The sequence below is a fragment of the Benincasa hispida genome, chromosome 9, assembly GCF_009727055.1.
Source record: "Benincasa hispida cultivar B227 chromosome 9, ASM972705v1, whole genome shotgun sequence".
In the NCBI taxonomy this organism is placed as follows: Eukaryota; Viridiplantae; Streptophyta; class Magnoliopsida; order Cucurbitales; family Cucurbitaceae; genus Benincasa; species Benincasa hispida.
In genome coordinates, this window is record NC_052357.1 from 3,981,320 (window position 1) to 3,994,308 (window position 12,989).

At 38.5% G+C, this 12,989-nt stretch overlaps 1 protein-coding gene across 4 annotated transcripts in view; it reads left to right on the forward strand.

Annotated features, from left to right (window-relative positions):
* Positions 1–2,385: 2,385 nt before the first annotated feature.
* The window catches only part of LOC120087160, a 21,717-nt gene continuing 11,113 nt past the window's right edge, over positions 2,386–12,989 (forward strand). For 2 of the 4 annotated variants that reach the window (XM_039044062.1, XM_039044063.1), the window contains exons 1-8: positions 2,386–2,524; positions 2,880–2,928; positions 3,357–3,501; positions 3,801–4,036; positions 4,118–4,155; positions 4,232–4,311; positions 4,608–4,675; positions 5,717–6,032. In XM_039044062.1, the coding sequence (XP_038899990.1) occupies positions 2,460–2,524; positions 2,880–2,928; positions 3,357–3,501; positions 3,801–4,036; positions 4,118–4,155; positions 4,232–4,311; positions 4,608–4,675; positions 5,717–6,032 (997 nt within the window). In that variant the 5' untranslated portion in view covers positions 2,386–2,459. Of the gene's footprint in view, positions 2,525–2,879; positions 2,929–3,255; positions 3,502–3,800; positions 4,037–4,117; positions 4,156–4,231; positions 4,312–4,607; positions 4,676–5,716; positions 6,033–12,989 lie in introns of all 4 variants that reach the window. The other 2 variants (XM_039044064.1, XM_039044065.1) reach the window with 2 other exon arrangements.

Consider the following 12,989-nt stretch of genomic DNA (forward strand, 5'->3'; position numbering starts at 1 on the left):
TTTTATCTAAAAATCAAAATTTTATTTAATAAATCTATTTTGATTTTAAAAATGAAAAATTAATTAATTTCATAAATTAATTATTAAATAAAACTTAATTAATTATATATCAAATATTAAATTAATTTTAACACATATCCATCTTTATATATTTAAATCATATTTAAATATATAAATTCTCATATTCCGTTTAATTCGAAAATTAAACATATAATTATATCTCATATAATTACTAATTTTCTTAATTCAATTTGAACGTTTCAAATTAACTTATCACACTATTTTAGAGCTAATCCGCTACGAGCTAGTAGGGGGACCTCGTGGACCTACAGATCATGGGCTTCAACGATCTGAGATTAATTGGCTAAACTCATTAAACCAAATTAATCTCCATTCGTTAACTAATGGGTCATTTCACTAAAGTCTATAATTGCACTCTCTTCACTGTAGATATATTACGTCCACATGACTTAACCATAATCAATAAGTTGACCCTTCACAGGTTGTTCGTAATAATGGTTGGGTCAAATATCTATTTTACCCTCGAGATTACGTCTTATTCCTCAAGTCCCTACTGATCCTCTAATGAACAATTGGTTTGTGATCCAATCACCAAACCAAACTCTCTCAGCTCAGTGAGAGGGTGGGGCCCCTTGTTTAAGACCTGGATTCAGTACTTTAGAGAACAACCTTTCTTCTATCCCTAAATCGGGTAGGCGTGAACTCCATCTTGCAAGGATATGTCCCCAGCTATTCATCCGGTCTTATCCCTAAAATGGTAAGCTTACTGAGCAGTGTTGTTGGACTACTCTCACCGTTTACAGATCAAAGGATAATCTCGAACAAACAGGAGTTCATAGCTAGCTTAGGATTAAGATCGAGTTAACCTAGGTCATCTAGGTGAAATAGTCAGTCTTAAATAGTAAACAACATTATAAAGTAAGAGTGACTTATTTCTTGGTCCTGATCTTTTGCAAACTCATTGCATAGGATGCCCCCACTCTTCATGTCATAACATGTACAAATTAGGATCACATCGTGTGTAGCACTCTACAACTCTTTGTAACAACTACAAAGTAGGTCGCATCCAATGGTGTTACCAGAATAAGGTATCCAACCTCATTCATATACCATAGATCATTTTGACTATTTACTCGAACTCAATCCACTCTTATGCCTCTACATAAAGTTCAAGTACTCATACAATAGTCATGGGTCTTAATTTATTGGATTTAGACTTTCATACAATTTACGAGATCAATAACAAGTATATTGATAATAGAAAATATTTATCAGTTTACAAACTGTGAGTTTTAAGGACATAAAACCCAACAAGAAATATCTTCCAATTTAAACTATCCACTTTTCATTTTTTGTGATAATGAAAATGCAATCAAGCTTGCAAGAAATCCAATATTTCTTGCTCGTATAAGCACATTGAACCACATTTTCACTTTGTTCGAGAGAAAGTCTTGACACAAGATATTCGATTAGAGAAGATACATTCTAAGAAGCAAGTTGCTGATATATTTACCAAGGCTCTTGGTAAAGTCAAGTTTGAATAATTCAGGAGTGCACTTGGTATTGTTGATCGTTTGTTTGTACCAGGGGGAGTGTTAAGGAAGCTTTTCTAGGTTAGTGGTAGAAATTTAAGGATAATGCATTAGTTGGTAGTTTCTTATTTTCCCTATAAATACATGTGTTATTTCCACTTAAATGAATGTAAAACTTAATTGATACTTGACTTCCCATGCAATCTTTTATCTCTTGTTTCTACCATTCGTTATCTTCAATTTGTTATTTTTCGTTACTATCACGATTATCTAAAAGCAACAAGACTCAAATCTAACATCCAATTTCATGGGTAAAATCAATTTTAACATTAAATCTTAATGGGTGTTCAATAACCAAACAAAATTAACCTAAAACGGTCAAAATCTGACCTTTAACGGCAAAAAACCCAGCAAACTCTAACGTTGACGGTGACAAGGCAGTGACGATGAGGATTAGGCTGCACGAATCTAAGAGTTAGAGGAAGAAAAAGTGTGAATCAGGTAGAGGGAGAAAAACTGACTCATGGGTAGCAACGTACAATCAGATATAGGATGTAGACCCAAATAACGATGGATCGACAATTGGACATGAGTGTGGTGGTTGCTGGACATTAGAATGCATGGGTTAGAAGGAGAGATCGAGATTAGACTGAAGAAGAAAAAAGTGTGTGGGTTAGAGAGAGACTGAGATCAGACAGAAGAAGAAGACGAGAGAGTGGAAAGATGATTAAATTTTGCTATTTTGTGTAAATAGTTTTTCTTATTTTTTTTTTCTATTTTTGAAAATCCCCCTTTTATAAACCTTTTATTTGTAGGCTTTAAAAATAAAATTGCAAAATTCATGCACGTCTTGCTTTCGCACGTGGGAGAAGGTGCGAGCGAACTCCTTCTCGTCTACTGTGCTGAATGCTCTCTGCAGTTCCGATCGACAAGGCACGCTTGCGAATGATAGTTTGCAGGTCTCTTTTCAGGTTTGATTCTGAAAAACTCTGTTTGGATTCTGAGAAAATGTCTTCAAACATGCTAGAAATCGTTGCGGTCCTTAACCTATAGTTCAAATTTTGTAATTCTACATATTTCTTTGCTCACTGCTTACCTAACAATGCCCGATGTTTGCCTCCATTTTCATCTCTTGATGAAGCTGAAAATAATCTTCAATGCAGTGAAACTCTGCTCAATAAAATAGTTAGAACTCAATGAATTGACAGGAAGTCTTGATTGACTAAATTTGACAAAATTTCAGTTAATCAGAAATATCTAAGCTCGATCAATGGATGGAAGATTTGTTATATTAACTGTATTCGATCTACTGTGCTGTTTTTGTAGAGTCGACCGCTTCCTGAAATATACAAGTCCGTATGTCCTACACCAGCCGGTAATCCATTCTGGAGCTCATTATATTAACTGTTAAGTAAAGTTGTGTTGATTTTCGGCTTCATCGAAGAATGTTAAAAAATATATATAAACAATTGAATATACCATAACTTATCAGTTTTATGTTTTGAGATTTAACATGTTATCTAAGAAATTCTTGTACTGGCATTTACTTCCCAATCAATATTGGTAGTCACTTACTGAGTGGCTCACATGTGAGAGTGAGTGTTAAATAATATGAATTTAAATTTACTGTATCTTATAGACTCAAGTTTTAGAGTTGATTGGTGATTTAACAAGATTATAATACTGATAACTGGTGGTGCAGGATTGTGCATATCGAAATGATGTTCTTCTTAATAAGCTGCGAGTGGAATAGCTTCTACTACTCACGTCGTTCAAGAACTGACTTCTATTCCAATGTGTCAGGGACTATATGCTTATAATGGTTGGAGCTTGAATGCGAATATGACTAATAAAAAGGAATTTCGGAGTGCTGCTGACCAAAAGAAAAAGCGCAAAACAATCAGCCAAGCATGGAAACCAGTGTGTACTCAAGCTAGCCCTTCTGAGGGTAGGTTGAATCTATATTACAAAAGCATATAAGTAGTAGCCAACAAATTTGGGACATCCTATGAGCTAGTGAGCTTCTAGAATTACCAAATTTAAGTTTTTTTGTTAATAGCAAAGGTATGAGATTTTGTTGTCCATCTTAAGCATAATAGTGAATAGCCCCCAACTGGATTAAAATATTTATGATGATTGGTGTTGCACGCTAGACAGTTGAATTAATTATGTACTTAGAGGATCGGTAACCAACTTCTACTACCTCAATTGAAACAATTTAGTGGGTGATAATCGTTCTTGATGTAGATTTGTCAGTTAAGGATGATAGAGTTGAGTTAGAGGATGGAAGTCGAGTTCAAGAAATGGACTGCAGAATGCATACCAGTACTGCTAGTGCTCGAAATGTTGTAGAGGTAGCTGAAGAAATTAATGTGGTGACTGAGCTAAGTGTTGAATCAAGTGCATTTCCAAACATGGATGGAGACGCAAACTTGGAGGGTCAATCTGTGCCTTCTGATGAGAAGTTTTCAGTGAAACTGGATGTAAGTGACTAAGTCAGCATATGTTGGTATCTTCATCTTGAGTCTACACTTGACTTTCGTCTTTTTATGTTTAATATGCAGGTAGGGAGTTCTCTAATTCGATTTGTCAGAGGGAAAGGGTAAATTTTATATCTAAATATTGGTCATAATTTATGATCAGGGTTCTCATTTGATTTTTCATCTTTTATTCCACAGTGGATCTACACAGGAAAGGATTGAAGAAGAGATGGGAGTCAAGATTATGATTCCATCATCGAAGAAGGAAGAATTTGTTGGTAAGATTTCAGGATTCGATACATTTCATTTAGCTTGATAACAAAATACAATGTCTAGTTTTAGTTTAATCCGTTTTCTTTTTTAAATACAGGATATGCTGTTTAATTCTCTTGTGGATGGTTTTTCTGGTCAAATTGCTCATTTTAGTTGTTTTAAAATTCAGTTTACTCTGTCATAACAAGGCTGAATTAATAATCTCGTCATGTATATATACACATTTTTTGTAATTATTTTAGCTTGAATAGAGATCTAATATTGGTCTTTTGAATAAACTCTGTTTTATTAATTATTACAGTTATTGAAGGTAATTCAGTTGATAGTGTAACCAAAGCTTCAGAAAAAATACAATCAATAATTGACGAGGCAAGTTGTCCATCTCTATGTTTGTTGTAGAAAATATATTATGCTCAGTTCTTCCAATTTTTGTACTTCATTTTTTTACCTTTTCTGTAGGAGGTGATGTTAATGGTGTTTTATTTAAACTAGAAACAAAAATTTTCATTAAAAAAAAAAAAAAGAAGCCCTGATGCTCAAAAGATACAAACCCCAAAAGGAACGAAAGAGGAAAAAAAAATAAAATTACAAAGAAACTATAAAAACAATTCAAAATCCAAATCAAACAAATGTCTTGAGAAGGGAAACAAGTTACAAGATTGAATAAAGAACACCTTGAAGCTTGCTCTCGAAAAATCATGGAAAGCACTCCAACCAAAGAACCAAAATTAAAGCTTGCTTGGTGGCAGAGAGAGAGAGAGAGAACTATAGCTGGTGTGAAGTATGGAAGCTGTATCATCCACACACAACCTTAAAAGTCTACTCATTTACCGAAGGGATGAAGTTCTTCATAGCAGGAGGCTCATTAATGCTTTAGACATACACAAACAATTAAGTACCAACAAATTTAATCGCCTTAAATAACTTTGCAACCACTTGAGGGCCGTTTGATTTGAGGTTTTATAGATGCCGATGAAAAAAGGATATCTGGGAATAAAATTGTTGGGAATAAAAGATTGCCGTGTTTGGTTGTGCATGGGTTATCAGGATTTGAAGAGTCATTAGAAATCCTTTCTTCATGCATGAAGAGCTTCAAACCACTTTTCCTTAATTCGTTAATTGCTATCATCATTTAGTTCATCTTGTAAATCAAAGGGGGTTCTTCTTATTCACCAGAAGGAATGCAATTCTTTCATGGCAGGAGGCTCTGGTGTTGGTTCGATGAGAGCTGTTTTTTCTTTTTCTTTTTTCTTTTTTATTCTTGTTATTGTTTTCTTAAAGTCTTTTCTTTCTGTAATATTTTCTTCTTTTGCAGTTCTGATGAATCTACAGGTCTTGAAATATTGTTCTCAGACCATTTTCCCCCTTTTTAGTATTATTGAATGCATAACTGACCATTTTCTAATGCAGGCAATTAAAAGTCCGAGTCTTGATTACTCACATTTTGTGTCCCTCCCTCTGGCTTTACACCCCGAATTAGTCGAGAAGCTTACTAATTTCCAGAACTCCATACTAAGAAGTTCTGAGTCTTGCTTAGATGAGGCTGAGGACAGTGATACAAATGAAGATAATACAGACAATGAAGTTGAGGTTCAGCATACTGTCGAAGCACCGGATGTTGCAGTTGAACTAAAAGTGGATGATAAACGTGAGCAAATCAAAGTGAACATAAATATACCTGTTGTCAGTTATCCTTCTAAAACTTCAAAGGCTTCTACACCATCTGGTATGACAACCACTGAACATTGTGAAGACTTGAAAACTTGTATTTCACATAGATCTATATGAACTCTCCAATTTTTAAACATCACGGTGAAAAGTGAAAACATATTTCTATTCTTTTTTCATTTTCTTTTTCTGTTGAATCTGTTGCTCTGTGATGAGCATCTGGCTTTGTCAACTCATCAATTGTGGTTAACACATAGTCAACTGTATGCTTTGTTTTTGTTTGTCTTTATCATCATATATATGAAAGTGTGATGTTATGTATGTATGTATTTGTTGAAAGTAGGGTTTTTTCCCTAGGGATATTATTGTAATTGTCTTCTACCCTAGGGCTCTCTACTGTCTATTTATTCACCCTGTTCTCTTGTATTCAGTGTATCAATTAAAAATAATAAGAAAAAGGTCTGTATCGTGGTTTTTCTCCCTGTTCTAGGGTTTCCACGTAAACTGTGTGTTGGTCTCTCTTTTCTTATATTTCATCATGGTATCAGAGTATGGCGATGAAACCCTAGCCGTCATTGACGAGAACCAACCACAGACATCACAGACGAAGTTCCAATCATGGACATGAAAGTTGTTATCCAAGAAGCTGTAAAAGAATACCTCCAATCTGCCCTACCGCAACTTCTTCTAGCCACCATAGCCACCATAGCCACCATCCAGCCGTCGCAGGGAGCACCGTCGACGTCGATCGAGGGTTCCGTCGAAGGACAGAACCGTGCGATCGGGCCGCAAAAACCCTCGTTTGCGCTGACCATGCCGCACGAGTCGCTGGCCGTTTCTTTCTCTGCCCAATCGCGACCACTTCGGGAGCCGAATCGAGGAGAGGAGCCGATCGTTTCTACCTCTATCCAACCGTGGTTTTCCCAGGTGCAGATCCGAACTGCCGACCCGATGCCGCCGCTGTCTTTCCAAGCACCACAGCCTCCGCCGCCGCAGCCTCTCCAAGCGCCGCAGCCTCCGATCTGGTTCTCTTCGGCCGATGACTTGATTCCAGCATACCCAGCTGGTTCCTCTCACAACCAGCCGTCGGTTGAAGGTTTTTTTCCAACCGCACCAAATCATGGTGGTTTGGCCCAGTACCCTGACGATGTTCGACACAGATTGGCCTATCTTCAAATGTAGATTTCAAATTTGGAAACGGCCCTTGGCCCAAACCCTCAATCAGTCACCACAGAGAATCTGGTAAATTCGTTCTCTATTTTGCTCAATACAACTTATTTAACTGGCTCAATGGGAAATACTGTAGGATTTTTGGTAGGAGAAAAATTGAATGGGGAGAATTATTTTTCCTGGTCCCAGTCGATCAGAATGGCCCTCGAAGGAAGGCACAAATTCGGGTATCTGACAGGAGAAATTCCGAAACCTATCCCAGGCGATCCTCAAGAAAGAATTTGGAAAAGGGATGATTCTCTATTACGTTATGTCCTCATCAATAGTATGGAGCCACAGATTGGCCGACCCTTACTGTATACAGCAACTGCTAGAGATATCTGGGAGGCAACCAGGGATCTGTACTCAAAGCGACAGAACGCATCTCGGTTGTACACGTTACACAAATAGGTCCATGAGTGCAAACAAGGGACCATGGATGTTACTTCCTACTTTAATAAATTATCAGTGTATTGGCAAAGTGCAAACAAGGGACCATGCATGTTACTTCCTACTTTAATAAATTATCAGTGTATTGGCAAGAGATGGACCTTTGCCAAGAAATTGTCTGGAATTGCGCACAAGATGGGACCCAGTACTTGAAACTTGAAGAGGCAGATCGGGTGTATGTGTTTTTGGCTGGATTGAACCCAAAATTTGACAGTGTTCGGAGTCGCATATTGGGCCAACGACCTACTCCTTCTCTCATGTTCAGAGGTTCGACTGGAAGAGGATCGGTCACATGCTATGACAATCCTGTGGTTGTTTCTACTGATGCATCAGCCTTTGTTACGAAGGCTTCCAGTGCTGACGATGATAAAGCCCACACCTGTTTGTGAGCATTGCAAGAAGCCATAGCATACGAATGACCAATGTTAGAAGCTGCATGGCAGGCCCCCGAACAGTAGGCGACGATATGTCACATGATAAATCCTCTGGGCGGTGCACTTGTAAGTGACTCGGTTAATGAAAATACACCGCCATAGCCCTCAGCCGATATAAGACCAATTTGAGTGCTGTCGGGGTGAGTGCCATTGCACAATCAGGTACATTTCCATCTTTTGGCCTTATTAGCATTAATGGCAAGAAACCCTGGATTGTAGATTTGGGGGCCACAGATCATCTCACCAGCTCTTTAGAATTGTTTGTTTCATACTGTCCGAGTGCGGGAAATGAACGTATTAGAATTGTAGACGGGTCTTTTGCCCCGGTTGCAGGGAAAGGAAATACCTCTCCTTTTGATGGTTTAATACTACGTGATACACTTCATGTGCCTAAAATTTTATATAATCTTTTTTCGGTCAGAGATCTGAATTGTAAGGCCATTTTCTCACCAGATTCTGTTGTGTTTGAGGATCAGAAGTCGGGGATGATGATTGGCACTGCCCAGCACGATAGGGGGCTCTACTTCCTTTCTGACGATGCTTCTTCTAGGGAGGATCATAGAACTGGTTTTATGTCTTTAAATTTTTCTACTTCCGAAAATGACTTTATGTTATGACATTATCGTTTAGGACATCCAAACTTTCAATATATGAAATAGTTGTTTCCGCATTTATTCCGCAATATTAATATAGCGTCTCTAAATTGTGATGTATGTATTCATGCCAAACAAAGTCGTATTACTTTTTTGTTCTCAACCTTATAAGCCGTTTAGTCCTTTCTCCCTCATTCATAGTGACGTCTGGGGACCCTCACCTACTACTACCTCTACTGGTAAACGTTGGTTCGTCACCTTTATAGACGACCACACACGCCTCACTTGGGTGTTCTTACTTGCTAATAAGTCTGAGGTGTCTTCCATCTTTCAACAATTTTATACCATGGTTGAAACACAGTTCCATGCAAAGATTGGAATTTTAAGGAGTGATAATGGACGAGAGTTCTTTAACACCTCTTTCCGTGACTTTCTTGTGTCTAAGGGGATTGTCCACCAGAGCTCATGTGCTTATGCTCCCCAACAAAATGGAGTAGCCGAGCGTAAAAATCGTCATCTGGTAGAAATTGCCCGGTTCTTAATGTTGTCTGTAACTCTTTCGTCCTATCTATGGGGAGATGCCATTTTTATTGCGGCTTACCTCATTAATTGCATGCCCTCTCGTGTCCTTGACTTTCATAATCTCTTAGACCTATTCAAAGAATCCTATCCGACTACTCGCCTGATTTCTGATGTACCCCTCTGTGTCTTCGGCTGTGTCGCGTTTGTCCATTCCCATGGCCCAAATCGCACAAAATTCACCCCTCATGCTCATAAATATGTTTTTGTTGGGTACCCTCTCCACCAATGTGGGTATAAATGCTATCATCCGTCCTCTCGTAAGTATTTTGTTTCCATGGACATTACTTTCATTGAAGATCAGCCCTTCTTCCCCGTTAGTCATCTTTAGGGGGAGAGCTTGAGTGAAGAGCCTAACTAGTCCTTCAATGATATCCCTTTAGGGGAATCCGCCCCGATTCCTTCTCCTAGCTCTGAAAAAGCCTGTTCTGTCCTTCCTACCAACCAGATTCCATGGATAACCTACTATAGGAAGAATCTTAGAAAGGAAGGGACGCCACCTGTTGAATAGTCGGCTCCGGTCCATGAATCAGACCTTGCATCTAGTCTAGGTACGTGTATCCTTGAAACTAATGATGTTGATATATGTATGGAGACTGACAAGTGTAGGGAAGATAAGGATGAAGGAGGTGACAATACTGAAAATATGACAGATGAGGAGATAGCTAAGAATGATAGCAGTAAAGGAAAAATGCCAGTTTTTGATAAGGAAGTGGAAGATACTACTGAAATCCTTGATATACAAATGACCGATCATGCTGAGAAACCTAGAGAGTTGGAAAATTATGATGCCTCTCTCGATCTTCCAATAGCACCGAGGAAAAGTACTCGTTCATGCGCGAAATACTCTATGCACAGCTACATGACATATAGCAATCTGTCTCCCGAATTTAAAGCTTTCACTACCAAGGTGGACACTATCATGGTCCCAAGTAGTATTCGTGAAGCAATGGAGAGTTCTGAATGGAAAACGATTGTTATGGAAGAAATGAGGGCTCTTGAGAAAAATGGAACGTGGGAACAGGTGCCTTTACCTAAAGGGCACAAGACAGTTGGATGCAAATGGGTGTTCACTGTAAAATACAAATCAGATGGGATAATTGACCGATATAAGGCCAGACTGGTTGCTATAGGTTCACCCAGACCCACGGAGTTGATTACTCTGAAATATTCTCTCCCGTGGCCAAACTCAACACTATTTATAGGTTTCACCCAGACCCATGGAGTTGATTACTCTGAAACATTCTCTCTCGTGGCCAAACTCAACACTATTCGGGTTTTGTTGTCGATTGTTGTAAACAAAAATTGACCACTTCATCAGTTAGATGTTAAAAATGCATTCCTGAATAGAGAACTTGAAGAGGAAATCTATATGAGCCCCCCTCCTGGATTCGAGAGTCAGTTCAAGCATAGAGTTTGCAGACTGAGAAAGTCATTATATGGACTGAAACAATCTCCAAGGGCTTGGTTTGATAGGTTCACCACATTTGTTAAAGCACAGGGATATAAACAAGGGCACTCAGATCATACACTGTTTATGAAAAGGTCCGACTCCGGGAAGATTGCAGTCCTCATAGTATATGTTGATGATATTGTTCTGTCTGGCGATGATGAGGGTGAAATTACATGGCTCAAAACAAGAATGGCCAGAGAATTTGAGATTAAAGACCTTGGCAAGCTGAGATACTTCCTTGGAATGGAAGTAGCTCGATCAAGAGAAGGTATTTCAGTATCGCAATGGAAATATACACTGACTTACTCAAAGAAACAGGCATGACTGGGTGTAAACCCGTTGACACACCCGTGGAATATAATGCAAAACTTGGTGTTATAGACAGCAAAGTTCCTGTTAACAAGGAAAGGTATCAGAGGTCGGTTGGAAAGCTGATCTACCTGTCCCATACAAGACCAAATATTTCATATGCAGTAAGCGTGGTAAGCCAGTTTATACAAGCTCCCTATGAGGAGCATATAACTGCAGTTGAGCGTATTCTTCGGTACTTGAAGGGGACTCCTGGTAAGGGTCTGATGTTCAGAAAGTCTGAAAAAAGGACTATTGAAGCTTATACCGATTCTGATTGGACAGACTCTGTTGTTGATAGTATGTCAACCTCTGGTTATTGCACCTTTGTCTGGGGTTACCTTGTCACCTGGCGAAGTAAGAAATAGGGAGTGGTGACCAGGAGTAGCATTGAAGCTGAGTACAGGGCAATGAGCTTAGGGATATGTGAAGAAATCTGGTTGAAGGTGTTGTCTGATCTTTACCAAGATAGTGAGCTTCCAATGAAATTGTTTTGTGATAATAAAGTAGCAATAAGCATCGCAAACAATCCAGTCTAGCATGACAGAACCAAACATGTAGAGATTGATAGACACTTCATTAAAGAAAGAATGGATAATGGGAGCATTTGCATCCCCAATATTCTCTCAAGTCAACAAGTGGCAAATGTTCTCACCAAGGGGTTACTTAGACCAAATTTTGACTACTGTATCAGCAAGTTGGGTCTTATTGATATTTATGCCCCAACTTGAGGGGAAGTGTTGAAAATAGGGTTTTTTCCCTAGGGGTATTATTGTAATTGTCTTCTCTCCTAGGGCTCTCTACTGTCTATTTTGATGAAAATAATAACAGTGAAAAAACACAAAATTTACGTGGAAACCCTAGACCAGGGAGAAAAACCACGGTACAGATCTTTTCTTTTATTATTATAAACTCATACACTGAATACATGAGAACAGGGTGAATAAATAGACTTGTAGAGAACCCTAGGGTTAGAAGCAATTACAAAAATACCCCTAGAGTAAAAACCCTATTTTCAACACTCTCCCTCAAGTTGGTGCATAAATGTCGATAAGACCCAACTTGCTGAGACAATAGTCAAAATTTGGTCTAAGCAGCCCTTTGGTGAGAACATGGATTAGACGGAATATAGGGAATACAAATGCTCCCGTTATCCAGTCCTTCTTTAATGAAGTGTCGGTCGATCTCTACATGTTTGGTTCTGTCATGCTGAACTGAGTTGTTCGCAATGTTTATTGTAGCTTTATTATCACAGAACAACTTAATTGGAAACTCCCTGTCTTGGTAAAGATCAACCAACACCTTATTTAACCAGATTTCTTCACATATTCCCAAATTCATTGCCCTGTACTCAGCTTCAGCACTACTCCCTGTTTCTTACTTCGCCAAGTGACAAGGTTACCCCAGACAAAGGTACAAATATCCAGAAGTTGACTTTCTATCAATATCAGAGCCTGCCCAATCAGAATCTGTATAGGCTTCAATCGTTATTTTCCCAGATTTTTTAAACATTAAGCCCTTACTGGGGGTTCCCTTCAAATATCGAAGGATACGCTCAATTGCATTCATATGTTCCTCATACGGAGCTTGCATGGTCTGATATAGGATAGGTAGATCAGCTTTCCAACCAACCTCTGGTACCTTTCCTTGCTCACAGGAACCCCGTTATTTGAAACACCAAGTTTTGCATTATACTCCACAGGTGTGACAACAGGTTTACAGCCAGTCATGCCTGTCTCTTTGAGTAAATCAAGTGTATATTTTTTTTGCGATACTGAAATATCTTCTCTTGATCGAGCTACCTCCATTCCCAGGAAGTATCTCAGTTTACCAAGATCTTTAATTTCAAATTCTTTGGCCATTCTCATTTTAAGCCTCATAATTTCACTCTCATCATCACCGGACAAAACAATATCATCAACATACACTATGAGAACAGCAACCTTCCC